Source organism: Pinus tabuliformis, chromosome X (assembly GCF_031772625.1).
Source record: "Pinus tabuliformis cultivar Carrire ecotype Pingquan chromosome X, CPIR1, whole genome shotgun sequence".
Lineage (NCBI taxonomy): Eukaryota > Viridiplantae > Streptophyta > Pinopsida > Pinales > Pinaceae > Pinus > Pinus tabuliformis.
Window position 1 is genome coordinate 1,043,574,569 of NC_142308.1, and position 19,626 is coordinate 1,043,594,194.

Genomic DNA, 19,626 nt, shown 5'->3' on the forward strand with positions numbered 1-19,626 from the left:
GAGATGGAAACAATCGTGGGATTATACTTGGAGTCAATGCCACCTATACCGGAAACGGTGTAAGGAATGTTACCCCTCAATTGAATGAGGGTAATTCGATTCATTTACAGAATCTCTTTTATGTACCTAATCAAAAGAAGAACCTGGTGTCCATTTCGACAATGAAAGTCATAGGTTTCAGGGTGGCATTCATCAATGGAAAGGTACGTGTTTGAAAATAGAATTTTCAAAGATGCTTTTTATCATCCGTTCAGGGTTGGCAATTTGTATCAAGTTGCAAGATGGTCCACTGGAGATCATGTCAATTGGCATATCTCATCTATAACATCGGAGGTCTACTTCTGAGGCCCTACCCGATGTGAGTCAAATGGAGACAGGGATGCCTGAATTCAAGAAGAGCATGAAGGTACATGTCTGAGATGTACCGAAGGAAAATCTTATAAGGGGACCATTCCCCTCATGTAGCGGGTCCACAAGTTTAGAACAACCCAAGGAGTTTGAGATTCATAATCGGGAATCTCATGTATACAAGTGGAAGAAAGCCCTCTATGGCTTGAAGCAAAACACCCCGGGCATAGTATGAGGATTGATAGTTGTCTGATCAAGCTGAGATTCACTAGGAGTGAAACTGATCCAAACCATTGCTCGAAGGTTGTGGATGATAGACCTCTCATACAGGCACCTTCTGAGGACGACCTATTTCCGGTAGGTGCAGACCCTCTCATTTGCAAAAGTAAGAGGGAGTTGGATTCCGGATGTGGAATGGTAAACTACAAGCCCGTGACTACCTCGAGGATCTTAACTTTCAAAAGTTATATGGTAGTGATGCCAGACCAAATTTGGGAAATGCCTCTAAATTTCATAAACTCATTCGCGTTAATGTTCTCGGTGAACTTCCGTCCAAACATATATTTTGCAATTAGCATGATGAGCTCATATATGGTTGAGCCTCACTAGATTGGCACCAAGAATCTTTTGAGATATCTTCGGGGCACAATCTCTCATGAATTGAGATACACTACCGAAAATATGACGCTGCATGATTATTCGAACACTAATTGGGCAGGCAGTATGGAGGATCGCAAGAGCACTTCTGAGTGTTGGTTCTCTTTGGATTCTGCTTCAATATCATGGATGAGCAAGAAGCAGAAGTCGGTTGCTATAAGCACCGCTGAGACCGAATACATAGCTATGAGTATGATCTCGTGTGAAGCTGGCTGGTTCTGGAAGCTCTTCAGCGAGTCGTTTGTACACATTATGGGTAACACCATGATCCTCTGTGTCAACCAGGGGGGGATTCGATTATTTAGGAATCCCGTATTCTATGATTGCTCCATCATATAGACATCAGATACTACCTTATCTGGGATACGGTAGGTCAATGAGCGAGGAGGCTCCATCGCATTGAGACTAATGTACAAGTTGCAGACATTCTGTCAAAGCCCCGAGGAAAGGTCAAATTTGTGACTTTCCTGAACGACATGGAGTCGTTGAGAGACCCTCTTATGAGGGTCCTGCATGTTGCGTGCATTGAGCTCGGGAGTTCCAGGGGGCTTAGGGTATTTACTGGAGCAACAAGCGACCATAGGGCGACTCACCCTCCCCTAATGGTGCATTGTGTACAAGGTGAATGGCTCAGCCTTCCCCTATGATATCTCGTGGCACCTTAGGGACAGGATGAGTGGTTCTCCTGTCGAGGCATCCTACCCATGCAGTCTAGGACTCATGGGAAGTACCTCTCATCTGGCCAATGAGAGGGGAAATGGGGTTAGGGACCATAGTTGTACTATCGATGGACGCATCGTTGTATCTACTGTACTCCTTATGCAAGGATGACCTCCATTAATATAGGATCAGTATGAGTGGTTTGAGACACTCCCTTGTGATATTGATCTGGGATCAATAAAACTGACTTCAGGTCAGTAAGAGTGATATGACTCACTCTCTTGGAAGTGATCTGGGAGCAGTAAGAGTGGTATGACACACTCTCTTCATATGGAACTGACTTCGGGTCAGTAGAGAATGGTATGAGACATTCTCGATCAATTCTTCTTCTTCATGGTTCAGTAGAGCAGAGTAGAGCAGAGCAATGCAGGGCACTGATGGCAAAGATAGTACAGTTGAACAAATGAATCAGCAGATGGAGTTCTCCCTAGTTGAGAGGGAGTCATAAAATTGGCAACTAGGGCCAAACTCCAAGTGGGTCATCTTATTTATGGCAGCTAATATTTTTCTTGGATCCCTCTCATCAAGAGGTGTAGGATTGATCTAAAGATCATCTGATTCCGATAAGTATTCATGGAGTTATGAATTTATTTGTGTTATAAGACAATCAAGGTCGGCTAGCAACCAAATAACCCACGCATGTGCTCAACGTTTCAGTATAAAAGGAGATCACTTGAGAGTCATTTCACACACACTTCTCTCTTGATTTCTCTCCACTTGTGTTGGGTTTTAGTGTGAGAGAAATCTAGGAGGAAGTAGCCCTAAGACGCGGGAGGAAAGGAGGCTTAACAATCAGCCCTAGCCGCAGTCTTAGCCCTAGCTTCTAAGCATAACCTAGCCGCAGTCCTAGCCCTAGCTTCTACGCATAACCTAGCCGCGGTCTAGAAGAAGAAATATGTTGCCCTAATCTAGAGGACGCAGTCAGGAAGAGAAGTTGTAACGTTATCAAGAAAGACCCCTAACCTATACGTTGGTCTCTACACAGTCAAGAAGGAGGCCTATAGCCCTATACGTTGGTCCCTACAAAGACGCAGTCAAGGAGGATAATAGCATGCCCTAGCCGCAGCATTAGGAGGCTGCCCTAGACAGCATGGAAGGGTTGTATGGACAGTGTATCTCTGAGGTAAGTTTAAGGGCTAAACACAGTTAGTTTAAGGCCTGTTTCAGGGTGAAGGAGGGTCGAGTTCCCTTGGTGGAAGAGCCGCAGTCATAGGACTGATTTGAGGGCACTTTGGAGGAGTGCAGATCCATGGAAGGGCAGCCAAAACCCTACACAGTCTTGTTGTAGGGTGCCGCAGTAAGGGTCAGCCTCCTAAAAAAGGGCAATCGCACTCCTTAACAGCAGAATTGAAGGTTGGATATGGGATTGTAATGATGCCCTAACCAGGCCTACGTGGCAACATAGGAGTGGACCTTGAACAGTGAGCTGTAGCATGCAACAGATGGTATTTTGGCGATGAGGATGCTAGTGGATGAGGATCCTAAGACATGGTACGACAATGTTCAAGGGACAGCAGCGTGCTGAGACCATTGTTTTAAAAAACAACCGAGTCAAACCGAGCCAATCCCTGGCTGGGTCGGCTCAGTGGTTGAAACAGAACGGCTGGCCGGGTTGTTACCGAGCCAGTCATTGACTCGGTCGACTTAGTAACAACTCGGCCGACTCGGTTGTGACTCAGCCGGCTCAATAAAAACCTGGTTGGCTCGTCTCTTTGATAAAAATCCTGAAGCACATTTGTCAAAAGTTGTTCCGCATCCTACACATCAATGGTTGGGTTGTTGTTTATTGCAATTTTATAGCCCTAAAGTAATCTATCGTTGTGAGAAAGTTTTAAAAATTACAAGGCCGAAGTATGGTTATCCTAGTGGCATGAATTAGAAAACTAAAACAATGCACTGAGCCATACAATGTTTTTAAAAAGGTAAATACATATTTACCTCTACTTGTTCTGGAGCTTCACCAGAACTAAATCAAGGGTTTTGAGACTTCATTAGGGGCAGAGAATTTGTATTATTGTTGTTGGAGTCTAGTTATTGTCCCCAGGCTGACGCAAAAAAGAATCTTGTTATTGGTGGCTAAGTATGAACTTTGTATTGGACAATGCACCGGGTTCCATTTTGATATAATGGATATATTCATGAGCCTACTTTGATCATATGTTGTCTTCTCTCTATATTCTAAAGCTGTGTTTGGAAACATGAATGAAAATCTTTAAAATTATGTTTTTTATAATAATAAAAAAATATTTAATGTATTTTTTACAAGGACCGAGTCATTGAAATCAAATTGGCCAAGTCAATATCGAGTCGGGGTCGGAGCCGGAGCCAACCCTCGGTCGTTTCGGAACCAGAGTCAGAGTTTTAAAACATTGCCTGGGACAGCAATGACATTGTACAGCAGTGCTAGTAAATGGGGCAGCTAGGCTACATGGTGCTGTTAAGACACATGGGACAGTAGTAAGGTATGGCCCATAGATAGAGAAATCATTAACATATCAAGCCCATAGATTTCTCAACATGGTATCAGAGCGTATGGTAGTACATCAAGGAAGGGCTGATAAAAAACATTAAAGAAGAGGCAAGGCAGTTGAAGTTGAAGGCAAAGCTAGATTCAGATCCACATTTTGAAACTCCAAGATCTATCAAAGAGAAGACAAGATCTATTATTCAGGCAGATCTATAAGAGGAAGGTATCAAGAATCCTCTCACTTTAGTTGAAGAGCAAATCCTCAAGGATAAAATATCAGGTTCCCTAGCATTCAAGGATAGACAAGCTTCCTCAAGCTCATACAAGGCAGCCATCCAAAGTCAAGCTTCAAGGATCATCACATCAAGTAAGTATCTTATTTATTTGAGCAAAACTAATCTTGAAAAAGATGTCTTCTTGCAAGGAAAGCAATAAGTTAGTTGGAGTTGCCAACTTCCTTGCTTGGAAGAAGAGAACTGACCTCAATTTGAAAGAACAAGAAGTTATTGCACATGTACAAAAGAAAATTATTGTTCCTATTCATAGTCAAGAATTGGCTAAGTAAATAAGAACGAAGTTAGAGCTCAAAAGATTCTTATAGAATCTATCAAGGACTCTTTCATTCCTTATGTAGCCAAGCTTGAAACAGCGAAAGAAATCTATGACAAATTGATAGACCTATTCTCCATCAGCACTGCAGGAAAAGGGATCCCTTTAAGGAATGAGTTGTACAAGATGAAGATCAACAAAGAAAAAGGTATAGCTCCATGCTTCATAAGGGTTTCTGAAATACGAGATCAGTTATAGGATCAAGGAGAAATCATCTCTGATCAAGAGATGACTACTATAGTGCTGAATACACTACCGGAGGAGTGGGGAAACTTTATAGAGAGCATATGGGCTAAAAAGGAGGCATCCTCACTCAATGATCTGTGGGCAATATGCAAAGTGGAAGAAGCTAGATTAAAGGCGAAGGAAGATGTCGCAGTTGGATCCAAGGAGCAAGCATTGGCTGCCATGTTCAAGAGAAAATGAAAGTTTCGAAAGTTTGAGAGATATGGTCACCAACAACATCCCAAGAAAGACATGCCACAGATTCAATGCTTGGAATGTCACGAAGATGGACACTACCGAAGAGATTGTCCCAAGCGAAAGAAGAATGGCAAGAGGAAACATGAAATAGCTCATGTCGCCCAAGAAATACAAGACAATGAAAAGAAGTCGAAGAAGGAGGAGCCACAGGATCTTTACTATGATTAAAAGATCACCTCCTGTTTTCTTTCATAGGTCTTAGTTGCATAGCAGATTGCATAGCATTTTGTGACATGTTGTGATTCATGAACATTCTTGTGTGTTGTTTAAGAAACTTTTTAAAGGATGTATTGATTATGGATGAACAATTGATGTATGAGGATATGTTGAATCCTCTGGAAATACTGTTAATGGTTATGATTAAAGTATGTTGTATTTCTTTATGTAAGGATTCTAGGAAGGAATAAAATTGCTATGTGTAGGAAACCCTAAGATGAGAACACTTTGGTTCTTCGAATCTTTGAAGAGTTTTTACAGGCAAATATTCTCTATGAAGAATATAGGTTCATATAAGTCAGAACAATGGTGCTAAGAGAACCTATAAGGATTAAAACAACTTTGTTGCAAGTCAAAGATCCCTCAAGAAGTCCGCTGCAAGAATCATGGTATGATTCAAGACAAATGAGGTATGTATACTTGTGTTTAATATTATAATATCATGTCATATGGTTGCAGGTAACATGGATCAAGCATGATCAAGAGAAAAAGGATCTCCTCCTCTAAAAGGATGTAGGAAGGCTTAAGTCACACTAGATGAAATCAACATAATATGTCCTCATATGAAGTATGAGGTGGTTGACTACAATTAAGAAACTCTGATTGAAAGCTCTTGGGAATGGAAGGTGTGAGGATGGTAGAGATCGTGAAATATGCAACCATGATGAAGGCAATCAACATCCAGAGAATCAGGAAGATTTGACTAGGAAATCTCCCAGAAAGATATGGAGACTCTGATGGAAGTCTGAAAAGATGAAGACCCTTGACAACAAATATCTTTGGGAGATGTGTCAACATGTATGCAGGGTGTTGATACCTACAAGAAGATGTCACTAGAAAATGCCATCACCAAAAAGGTAATATCTGATTTGTTTTTGGTTTCTAACCCTTTTGAGATAAGTCTGGGTATGTGTGTAGGGCCATGGTAAGAAGAGTTGTGAAGGATGTCACAACTATGTACCTTGTGATCTAGAGAAATCACCGTTGAAAGAAAGGTGGAGATAGATGGCCCTATGAAGGAAGCCCCAGATGTAAATCCAAGGAGGATACTTTCCAGGAAAGAAGGAATGACATGATGAAGGAAAGTGATGGATGGTTGAACCCTACATATGAAGAAATTGATGACATCGAGGTCTTGGATCATCAGTCAACTAGAAGACCCTATAAAGTATTGATGATAGAGTCCCTGTTTAAGAGGGATCTCCGGAAGGTTCCTATGAGTAATGGAACATGAGTAAGTTTCTAAGTAAAGCGAAACTTGGAACTCATCCCTGGTTAAGAGGAAGAGTTAGACACGACCTTCTTGTCTTCAGTTTCGAAGAAAGAATGGAGGATTGTGTAATCATCTGGCATCCGACACTCTTTGAGAATGTGGTAGGGCATCCAAGACAAGAGTGGGAAAGAGGAACGATATTCTTGAGGGTTGGGAACCCAAGATGAGAATAGTCCTAGTAGGGCATACTCAGAGAACACCTAGGTGGGTATGACCCTAAGAGAGACAATGATGATGTGTGTCTATCAGTCATTAGTCTCACCAACATTGTGCTCTCCCTTACCTCAGTCCCTTTCGCTGCCTGCAAACCCTCGATCCATCTGTTGTTGCTCCACGGTTACCTGTAGGCTGTAAACGCAGCATTGTTGCTCCATGCAGCTGCTCCACTACCCATCCACGCAGCGTTGCTGCTCCACGCGGCTACTCCATGACCCGTCGATGACCTATGCAGACTCCACGCAGCGTTGTTGCTCCACACAGCGTTGTTGTTCCATGGAGCGCTGCTGCTCCACGCAGCTGCTCCACGACCTGTCCACGACCCGTCCAGACTCCACGTCGCTGCTCCACAGCCACGCAGTTGTTGGTGTCTACGCAGCTGCCCGCTGCAAAGCCGTCAATCTTTGCCACCGCTGCCGCCACTTCTGTCGTCGACCTTGGCCACACAGCCACCGTCCGGCGTCGACCCTACCTTCTACAACCTTTTTCAGCCCTGGAAAAATTAGCTGCTCCAACCATGACAGAGCAGCAACACAACAAGGACCCTGGGGAAGCCGAAACGCCACTGTCCAAAGATTTCAACAACAGAGGTCCGATGAAGTACTTACAACAGTGCCACAATAAAGGTGAGAATGTATACAGCCCCACCGATATTGCATTAGAAACAGATTTTGCTTTCTGGACATCCCAAATTAGACAAATTATGAGGAAAATGGAACACCTAGAGGCGGAAAATCGCGAGCTGCGAGCCGACATCGGCACTTTGTCAAACATAGTTCTATCAGTAGAGGGAGACAACGCATCTATCAGAAAAACACTGCAGGAATACCAAGAACAAAGTGCAGGGCAGAATTCCGACGACATTTTACAAGCGAAGATTAGAGATCTTAAAAGCAAACAAGAGGATATTAGATCCCAACAAGTGTCCTTTAAACAGGAAACGGAGTCGCATATCAGCACATGGGCACAAGTGGTCAAAGGAAAGGACAAGGCCCCTCCGCTCATAGTGGTGGAGGAAGTAGTGCAGGCAAAGCTCGTGGAGGAAAGAACCCGACGAGCAAGAGAATTAAATCTTAAGGTAAGAGGACTCCCTACACCTCCCCCCCCAACGGACCCAATGGAACTGGGGAACAGGTTTCTATGCGACACTCTCGACATACCAGACATAACCTTGGACAAAGCCTGGTTAGGGCAGGACTCTACCCTCTTCCTCAGGTTTCGTGACTCCTCGGATAGACTTCGAGTACTCCGAGCCAAGCAGAAGCTATTCTCTCTTCCGAATAAAGTGTTTTTGGATGAAGACCTCACAAGAGCTCAAGTAGCTGAATTGAAACAGGCCAGGGAACAGGTTGCAGCAGCAAGACAGGCAGCGAAATCGGCAGTGATTAGAAACCTTCGAGTAGTTATTCGGGACACCTTCCCCCCAGGATGGGCATCCCGATCAGGTAGCTCCAAATGACGAGCCCGAGCCAAGAGGAGGCGGGGCATGGATCTCTCAGTTCACTGCTGGAATGGCAATGGCTCCTTCTGGTCTTCACTAGGCCTACTTTATGAAGCCCTTAGCTCAGCAGACATCCTCCTGGTTACCGAGACTCATGCGAGCCCAGTCCGACCTCTCCCCGACATTACAAGATACCAGTGGACCGCAGTTTGCAGACAAGAGACACGGAGTTCAGGAGGTGTCAGGGGATCAGGGGGTGTTGCTTGCCTCGTCCGTGATAGCCTCAGGGGTAGAGTATCAGTGGTCGCAACCGATGAGTATGCCAGATTCATGTGGATTCAGATCAAAGCCAAAACATCACCTCCAAGAGACATTTATGTCGCAGTCTGTTACTTCCCACCTATCTCGTCTTCCTACGCTATTGACAATAGCTCAGACGGAGACCCTTTTACAGACCTATACTCGGACATCACCTCTGTTCAGCCTATAGTCGCCTCCTTCGCCCCAAGAAGCGCCTTTTCATTGCCCATAGGAGACAGGTTCTTTCTACTCTCCTCCTTTGCTCCCCTAAAGATTTCTGGGGGACCATCCTTTCCCGGCGCTCACCTACCCCAGTCGACCTTGATCTTGCCTCAATGTTCTCTCACACCTCCCAGCTGTATGACATTCCTGGGCAACCTCTAATTCAGGTTACTTCCCCCCCACCTCCTGCCACCTTTTCTCCGACAAAGATATCAGAGAGGCAATATGGACAATGAATAGCAACAGGGCAGCAGACGAAGAAGGCTTCCAAGCAAAATTCTTCAAGCATGGACTTCGCCCCCTAGTAGGATATCTGGTGGACCTTTTCAAACAAGTGGTTCGGGATGGATTTCCGGATGGTTGGTCACACCACATTATCTACCCGATCCAGAGGTCAGGGCCTACTTCCAACCCCAACAACTATAGGACAATCATGGTTCGGCACACACTCTCCAAGCTATATGCTACAGCACTCCACAGGACACTCTCCCATTTCCTTGAGCAGAGACAACTCAGAGCCAAGGGCCAAGCAAGATTCGCCCAGACCACCAGACGATCGACCACGTCCTTACTCTTCGTGCGGTGAGAGCAGATCTTTCTCCTCCAAATCACAGAAAATTTCTCTATTCCCTGTCATGTGGAATGAGGCACCATTGTCTGAGTACCACATGCTCCCCGTCACTATGTTGGTCATGCACGTGATGAGAGTGAAGTCAAGCTCAAATTGTGAAGCCAAAGCTTCACCTGTTGCTCCTCTTAAGGTCTTCTTGCTTGTCTCCTTGTGTAGACACTTCATGACATAGTGCCCAAATTCATGACAATGAAAGCACTTAATTTTGCACAAACCTGTCTTCTTGCCCCCTCGACTAAATTGTGGTTTGGATTGGGATTTCTTCCCTTTTCCCTTCCTTGTCGTTCCAGCCAAGGCGCGGTTTTCTTCATCCTCGCCCTTGGATGAAGTCCTGTCTCTGGTATTCCACCTTATTTACTCCTGTACCAAATCAGACCATAGGCGTTCCCAATTTGGTAGTTTCTCCCTCCCATTCACTGAATCTTGGTAGTTGTACCAGCTCTTGGGAAGGCCTAGAAGGGTTAGGCTTACCAAATCATCTTCTGCAACAGTAACACCAACTTGACCAAGTTCATCATGACATTGTGTGAACCTGCTCAGGTACTGCGGAATAGTGTCGTTCTTTTGCATCTTGATATTTCGAAGTTTATCCTTGAGCGTCAGCTTCCTGTGGTCACTACTATTCTGGAACAAATCTATCAGTGCTTGCCACATTGCATACAAAGTCTTTTTCCCATGGATATTCGAGACAATTTGGTCTTGTACTCCCTCCAATATGATTCTCCTCGCCTTGGCTACACATTTCTTCCATTATGCTAGATCCTGAGTATCAGTTGTTGTTGATTTCAGGATGTCATTATCGATAAATTCCTTCAATCCATTATCTTCCAGCATTGCCTCCATGTGGTCCATCCAAGCAACATAATCTGAGCTTCCCTCGAGGGCATACTCGAGTTTCAGTCCATAAAAATCCATCCTTCTAGCTCTGAAGAATTGATCGTGCAAATTCGATCGTCTTGCAATAACAACTTCGAAATTTCGAGACTTATCTAGGGTAGTTTCTCCCTCCCATTCACTGAATCTTGGTAGTTGTGCCAGCTCTTGGGAAGGCCTAGAAGGGCTAGGCTTACCAAATCATCTTCTGCAATAGTAACACCAACCTGACCAAGTTCATCATGACATTGTGTGAACATGCTCAGGTACTACGAAATATTGTCATTCTTTCGCATCTTGATATTTCAAAGTTTATCCTTGATTGCCAGCTTCCTGTGGTCACTACTATTCTGGAACAAATCTATCATTGCTTGCCACATTGCATACAAAGTCTCTTTCCCGTGGATATTCGAGACAATGTGGTCTTGTACTCCCTCTAATATGATTCTTCTCGCCTTGGCTACACACTTCTTCCATTATGCTAGATCCTGAGTATCAGTTGTTGTTGGTTTCGGGATGTCATTATTGATAAATTCCTTCAATCCATTATCTTCCAGCACTGCCTCCATGCAGTCCATCCAAGCAACATAATCTGAGCTTCCCTCCAGGGCATACTCGAGTCTTAGTCCACAAAAATCCATCCATCTAGCTCTGAAGAATTGATCATACAAATTCAATTTTCCTGCAATAACAACTTCGAAATTTCTGCTCTACTATAAATCTTGCTTTGATACCATGTAGAAATTATTGTGTAGATCTAAAACTGCTCATGAAATTTACTAAAACACAAGACTCAAATCTACTCTATTGTTCTGTAGCATTCAATTCACGGTCGAGAACACAAATCATAAACATGCAAGAAGAATTATCACACATGCACAGATATTTATCTAGGGTAAAGCAACTACTCAAAACTCCTTCCTATCTATATTGCATTAATCAAAGAATAGAGATGAATACATAAGCTTGCTCAAGCTTGAGCACAACCTGTAAGTGTATAGTCTATCCCTTTGCTTGACTAACTGACTCTGGCCAACACTTAGTCAATTTCAAGCCCTCCAAGCTCCTATTTACTTGCGTTGTTCCTTGAGGAAATTAGCCCCTACTATGCTTGCTCAAGCTTGAGCACAACCTATAAGTGTATAGTCTATCCCTTTGCTTGACTAACTGACTCTGGCCAACACTTAGTCAATTTCAAGCCCTCCAAGCTCCTATTTACTTGCGTTGTTCCTTGAGGAAATTAGCCCCTACTATTTTGGAAATTCCCTCAATTGGATTGCGCAATTCCTTTAGGTTATATCCTTTCACTGCATGCACCACCTGTACACTTTGGAATAGTCTATCACTGATAATATACTGCCTAGGAATCTCCATCTCAACTGGGGAACTCGAATTCTCTACATGCATTAGCTAGTTTGGTTTAATTGATTAGTTAACTAGTTGATCACTAAGTTTGGTTGAAGTTCCACTTCCACAACTTGACCTCCACTAGTTCCTCTAACAGTTAGAACTATTTTAACTGACCATAACTCAATTTAACTGCGATAGATTGCTACAAGCTTCCCCAACTTGAATTAACTGAGTTAACTGAGTGACAAGAGCCATGTCACCTCAGTTAACTACATCCAAGATTTCTGCTCAAATGGAAATTCGAAATTTCTCTAATTTGACCAAGGCAAAGTCAAACTGAGATTTTCTCGCTGCATTTTCAACAGAGAAAGCTAAAAAAAACACACATGATAAATGTAGCAACTACTAAAGATCTACATGTCAACAATGGTGATGACATCACTAAAGAAAAGGCATATTATGCATTTTAAGAAGCCCACATCTTGAAAACAGAAAGGGATCTAATGTAGATAAAGCTAATCGTGGAGAGCTGCATAGATAGTTTGAGAGTTCATCTTGGAAATAATATCCTTAAGAGGGTCATGAGAAAACTTGATGGAGCACTAGGATGTAGTTCAACATTGATGGTTTCCCAATAATTTGGAATAGTTGTAATTTGGGAGTTCAGGGAGGTGGAATACGAACCGTTTTCAAAGAAAAAGCTTCTTAAGAATGTTTGGTTCTGATGTTTACATTTCAGATAGCATGTTTTATCTTCAGTTACGATGTTTTTCTTTCAATAATGTAAGCCTAAAGAGTGGGTGTTAGGATATAAGGCTTACATTTGTTATAAAGGAACTTTACATCATAACGTATACTTTTGTTCACTGTTGAGAAGTCTATCCCACATTCATAAGTGAAAATGACTTGCTCAATAAACAATCATATATAAGGAAGTGAACTCCATTGCAATAGATGCACCAGTGATTCATTGATAATATCATACTGTTATTGTGGATATCATCCCTTGAGCTCAATTATGTGGCTTAACTCTAAATAGGATTTCATCATTTAGTGTTGTAGTTCATTTTGTGATAGCATCATGCCCAGGAGAATCCAGTTTACCCTGAGTACCATCACTGGGATGAGGGAAAGTGCCCAGTGGATTTCCCCAGTAAATGCATTATGCAAGATAGAAAAGAAAAAGTTTATATTGTAGTGTAAAGAAGTCCAGAATCAAATTGCCAACCAGGCAGTGAAATATACACTGAACTGTCTATTAATCCTTCCTGATGATGCAAATGTGTGAGACTACATGAAGAAGTTATAATAAAGGGATTTTCAAAACAGAATGGCGGCTCCAAAATATAGAAATGTCCATATTATCATAGGAACTAATTTTGATCAAGTGATAGCATTCTTAATTTTCAGGATTTATGTATGATAAATATAAAGCAGCCAATAGCATTAAAACACAGGTAGAAGAAACAGACTTACGTGCTCCCATATAGGACAAGCTTCTGAATTTGTGTAACGTCGACACTGCCCTGATTGTCCTCTATAAAGATGGTCAAACTGGCCCAATCCATTTTATACAACAATCATGTCAAGATTGTCACATACTAAATTCAAGGAACTAAAGGATAGATGCATCCTTAAAACAAACAACAGATGCAGATCACAGAGAAATATGTTCCATTTGCTTGCACAGACCTGCGAACATTCTGGAATTTTACATACTTCAAGACAACTGGTTTTCCCTGCAACAGAAAAGAAAGATTGAGGGATAATCATCAAATGCACAACTCTGTGCATTGCACAAAAACACAGGATACTACTCAATCACACATAGCACGAGATGATATTTTCTAAAAAGGTCACAACAAAATTAACCTACAAAACTGAAGAAAAATGGACTGTCTTATAATGAACACAATGAAGGCCAGGGAACTACCTCAAGATTATCTGGTGATAAAACCACGGTATCACTTGGAGGAAAGTCATTTACATTGCTGCCAACAAATCATTCCATACTGATACAATTAACACTTGCAAAACAACAAGCTCAGGAGAAGGTATCCTAAAGAAAACTATCAGAACCTTTCTCAATTTCATAAAATCCAATGCACACCTAAACCCCATATGCTCCTTATTTGCAAATAGTTTCACTGTCTTTGGACCTGTAAAATTCACAACGGAAAAGATTGAGCAATTATGAATCCCAAAGTACTTAGAGTAAGTCCCAAAGAAAGGTACTACATCTAGTAATTTACAATATAAATGTATTATAATCACAACAAAGAAACAATAAGCAGTTTTATCTAAATATAATAACGATATTTTAAATGGAATCACCTATCCAAGCGCAACTAAAAGAAACAGAGCAATTAATAATTATATGAACTTAAGGTTTATGAACTCAATGAGATTAAAAGTTCAGGATATTAACCAACCCGTGCTTTTCCTTATGGGTTCCTAGAACACTCACTTGTTACATCACACCCATTATGTAGCCCATCAATTATTACACACAGTCCAAATGATAACATGCCAGTTTCTTCCAGTATTTAATAGTTCAAACAACAGTCAGATAACAACTCAGTGTTCTAAGAGATTTTTGCAATGTAACATTTACCAAGGGGCTAGCTGTCTGTTCACAGAGTAAAACGATGGGATAACAAAGCAAGGAAAATGTGGACCCCACAGCTTCTTGTCCTATTTGTCTTTCAACAAGGAAAGGACTGACTTTTGAAATTTCAAGTAAAACTGCAAATAAGCTAACTGAACATAACTCATCCAAAGATTTTCTTAAGTTTGGCTATGATAAGGAAGTCCCAACAGTTAAGATGACCCATTCTGAAGCCCCCAAGGTGTTGTTAACACAACAATTGGGATCTGCCCTTGCACATAAGGTAACAAATCACATTTTCGGTTCTGTAAATGATGGACTTGCTGAGAAGGCAGCCAAGGCAGCAGAATTTGAGATGTAATTTTGAAGCACTGCAATTTTTCTATTCATTGGGCAGATGCCTACTTATATGGATGTGCTAGCATGGACACAAAAATAGTTTGCAAGTACAAAGGTCACGTTGCAGAACCCCTTCATAGCCTGGGTAGGGGGTATATACTAAATATAGGTTAGTTTTCAACAGTTTTGAAAAAGGTAAGGCCATCTTGGGTCATGGGGTTGCCCGCATAGCTGGAGTTCAAGCTGACCCTCAACCATGGAGGTTTGAGTTTCACTATCAGATAACATGCAAACACTGTTATCCATTATGGATTGAATTCCTATATGATGGTAACTTTACCAGGAACATTATGGAACTTGTAGTGAAACCCTTTCAGACATTATTATTAGCAGAACCTGATGACATAATTATTGAGGTGGATTTATCTAGAGAACTACTTTCCATCATTCCTATCATAGTATCAAGTTTCGAACTCAATGAAGCTGCAACCAGTTAACTCTCTAAATATTCCATATGCATGTTTCACCTGCAAATATGTTGACCATCAGCTTAAGCCTTAAAGGGCTGCCCTTTAAAGTAGGCCAACCAAAGTGAAGATCAAGTAAAACATGGAAGAGATGCACACAGGGCCTAAACAAGAGAGAAAAGAGAAATTATACTGATTTTCATGTATGGTAGTCAAAGTACAAAGTCTTGTAATAGCAGCAAAATGAGTGAAAAATTTTCACCCCCTTCCCACCCTTAAAGATCTAATGAACCAACAGTATAACCTGAAAATATAAAAGAAAAATCAAAAGAGAAGCCACATGAGTAAAAATAAATGGGTGGAAGGAAAATAAAATCCTTCATCCTGATTCATCACAAATTGGTCACCGAGTATATCTTTGAGAATGCTATCAAGAGATTGGGCTAAGAAGGTACCTTCCAAGCAATTTCTAGAAAGCATAAACTATATACTGTGCTGAAAGAGAGGCATCTCTCCTAGCATCCAAAGACAAGTGATCTCTGGTAAAAGTAAAGGAGCTAGGAATCTGTCAATTCTAAAAAGGATACAGCAATGATTGACCCTTGTCCAAACATATCTGCATTGCCTCAAGGACAGACACGGTCTTTGTCTCGTCTATGTAGGAAGGCAATGCCTGACAGGTCTAATAACATCACCATACAGGTCTAGTAACATCAGTTGCAGGGGCACAACACTTCATGCTTCTATTCAGTGGGCTATGACAGAAAAAGAAGTGACCAGCTTGGTAGTCTCTAACTTATGATGCCTAGATGTAACAAACTCCCTGATAAATAGAGCTAGGTGTCTCCCGTCAGAATGAATAATATTAGGGGAATTTTGAGGTCAGAATGGGCCTCAAAACAAAAAATTTACTAACAAAATTAACTTTAAAAGAAGCAATAGGATTCAAAATGATGATGTCATCCTCAAGGGTAAATAGTTTACAAGGAAAAGAAGAAAACTACTTTTTTTATTGCATTTACGGCTTATCTCCTTATAAGTTTACTCAAATGTCAAGTGTAGACACCTGTTGGATGCGAAATTAAATTTCATATCCAACGAGTACCTACTCTGCATACTTCTGAGTAGACCCACATCAAAAAAAATTGAAAATACATGAAGAATGCAGAGTGGATACTCGTTGGATCGCTTTTTTCATCTATCTCTCTTCTAGAAGACCTTGGAGATCAATGGTTAAGATTATTTCTAAGTCACTTAAATAATTAAATTATTTATCCTTAGAAAATGACTTAATAGTCCACAATAATTAATTGACTTTAATTATTGTATTTTTCCTAACTTAGAACTAGGAAAGAAGACATAAATCACTTACTCCACCAAGCAGGCACCTAAAGAGGCAATAAATCATCTTCCACTTGCTAAGACACCAAGCCTATGCAGAAGACCTTCCCAAGCTACCACAAGCTTCAACATGTCATCTCCAATTTGAGCAATAGAATAATCAGAATAGAGCAAGTGCAATATCCCAAGAATGCAGAGGTTCTGGGAGCAGTGAAACACCAGAAGAGGCAAATAGAGAAGCTTGAAGCAGAATGTGGCATGCTTTAGCAGCTCATTTTGGGCCTAGACAGAGGTTCACAGTGATACCTCTCCCCAAGTTAATAATTGGGTATGTTAACTTCTTCAAATGAAGATAAGGGAGTGTGGCACAGTCAAGGAGACTTAGAAACATAGGATCTGGACCAGGAGAAGCAAGCGCCAGCAGAAACAAAGCAAGAAGCCCATATTGGGCATGACATTTTCTAAATTTCAGGTCAATCTATGTATTGCAAAATAACATTGATTTTACAAAAGCATGTAGAGGTTCTGGGGACAGTGAAACACCAGAGGAGGCAAATCGAGAAGCTTGAAGCAGAATGTGGCATGCTTTACCAGCTGATTTTGGACCTATGCAGAGGCTCACAGTCTGAGACCTCTCCCAAAGTTAACAATTGGGTATGTTCGGACTTCTTCAAATGAAGACGAGTGTGGCATGCTTAAGGGGACTTAGAAACAGAGGATCTGGATCAGGAGCAGCAAGTGCTGGCAGAAACCAAGCAAGAAGCCCATATTGGGTATGACTTTCTCTAAATTTCAGGTTAATCTATGTATTGCAAAATAATTTTGAATTTACAACACTTCTGTTTCTGAGAGTCTTCTTGAAAGAATGGCTATTGGAAAGCCTCATCTCATTTGTATAACTATGTTGTATATTGTGGCCATAGCAATTATACAAACCATAACTGTTCCAGTATTTCAGGAAAAAAAAAAACATAAGGTTATACTTTCTCATAGAAAAGGGTTCTCTTTCCCATAGCAAAGGACCTCATAGCCCGACAAAGGTCATCGCTTACCCAAAGGTGCTCGTACAGCCACTTGTTCACACAAGGACCCAACAAAATGTGTTATTTGTCTAACCAACAACTGTTCCTCATTCTTCCAAGCTTAAGTGCACCAAGGTGGGACTAAAAACCATACCAATAGTAGCTCAACATGAAATATCTATAAATTCCAACAACTAGAAGCCACTGCATAAAACCTAGATAACCGGATTCATCCTATAGGCCCCACGAATCTCGAATCCAGCGTATCCGACGCGATTCTGCCCTAATTCGTGTCCAAAAACCATGACACGTCATGTCCTTTCCTGACTCGTCGAATCCGAGGTCATGTCACAATTTTGGCAGCGTGTCCTGTTTTCCAGGACTCGTTAGGCGGCAAAAGTGACCTGCACGGGTATGAAAAGGCCGCATTTGGTCATTACAGCCACGCATATTTTCATTTGGCAAGCGTTTTGGCAGCTTAATGATCAAGTCTAGGCCCTAGTATTGATATGCTATTCATGGTAATGTTAAATTCTTAAAGTAAAAGTGAAAAAGAATTTCACTTTTACTTAAATTTTTAACATTACCATGAAATGACTCAGGATGTTTGAGAGTGGTTCCGGCCTCATTGGATTTCATATGGAGAAAGTAGAATTTTAGATTTCATTCAAAATCCAGCAAACTTATCAGTTTTTCAGGATTTTAGGATTGAGGGTTTGCAATGTTTCCATTGAATTTTGTCATGTATTAGGGTATGGAACTCGTATTTAATCAAGAGCACCAATCCCTCTATGTACCTTGATGTTAGTGACATTGGTTGTCAAACTCCTGTATCATGACCCTCCTAAAAATGTACGCATCACTCAAACAAAATCTTGACTTGACAAGTTATGCTTGTTCTATCTTATGTTAATGCTTAAAGGGTGATATTAATGACAAAGATCCCTATACAGATACAGAGGTAATGACAAAAATACCTCTGGATATTAATGCTTAGAGGGTGATATTAATGACAAAGATCCTGATTTTCCAACAAGACTAAAAAATTAGACATTTCTCGTGGTGGCAAAAGGGCCAAGCATAAGAAATAGATAATAGATTGACATGTATTTGAATTTTGTATGTACTATGCATGCTAATAGCTATAGATGAAGATCTATATTTGAAATCAATAAATTGGTATCATTAATTAAAATTTGTGTAAGAAATATCTAATTTTTAATATACATATATATATATATATATATATATTTTAATAAAATAATATATAACGAATCCTACGTGTCCTGTTCCGGGGGGTCAACGTGTCTAAATCTGACACCACGAATCTTGAATCCTACGTGTCCCGAATCCCCGTGTCAGGTGACTTAGCATAAAACATTTTTGTGAGAAATAAAGAAGAGCTTGAGTGCTGCTTGACAGCAAAGCGCAATATCCATCTCAGTGCTTCCCACCTTCGCCTGCTTTCCACCTTCGCCCCACCTTTCATACCAAGTTGGAGGACCTAGGGAGGAGCATCCTAATTTGAAAAATACATGAAAGGGATCAACTGAATAAGGAATCTATAGGATATGGTTCAACATGTGGAGATCAATGACCTATACAGTGGATCTTTAATGTGCCTTCTAGGATAAGGAGATTTTACATTCAAAAATTTATCACACAATTCTACATTTATAGACTAAAGTGGAAGACAAAATAGCATTTACAATTGATTCAAAATTATAAGTATATAATTTCATGGGTGCCAACACATCCAACAAGATAATTTTATTAGGACCAGAAGAACAGTCAAACACCACAAAGTGTCAGTGTCAGTGTCAAGATCAATCCTAAATGCTATAAGATGAAAAGATAATAAAGTAGAAGAACAAAAGAAATACATGAGAAAGGGTGATCCTTGGAAGAGGGAATATGGACATCCCTGTCACATCAATCACTCTGTAAGAAGCCCATGCAAATCCTGATCTCTTCTAGTGAGTCACATAGCTAAGAGACACTAGTTGGAAGAAGCTAGGAGCACGGGAGCAGGATCTTTACCCC

The 19,626-nt window shown here is 41.1% G+C and overlaps 1 protein-coding gene across 1 annotated transcript in view; it reads right to left on the bottom strand.

Moving 5' to 3' along the window:
* Positions 1-19,626, bottom strand: part of LOC149143360 (PITH domain protein (DUF1000)) — a 141,766-nt gene that overhangs the window by 65,177 nt on the left and 56,963 nt on the right. The window contains exons 4-7 of the mRNA XM_089447265.1: positions 13,917-13,965; positions 13,740-13,797; positions 13,499-13,545; positions 13,283-13,360 (exon numbers count right to left, since the gene is read on the bottom strand). Of these exons, the coding sequence (XP_089303391.1) occupies positions 13,283-13,360; positions 13,499-13,545; positions 13,740-13,797; positions 13,917-13,965 (232 nt within the window). The remainder of the gene's footprint in view (positions 1-13,282; positions 13,361-13,498; positions 13,546-13,739; positions 13,798-13,916; positions 13,966-19,626) is intronic.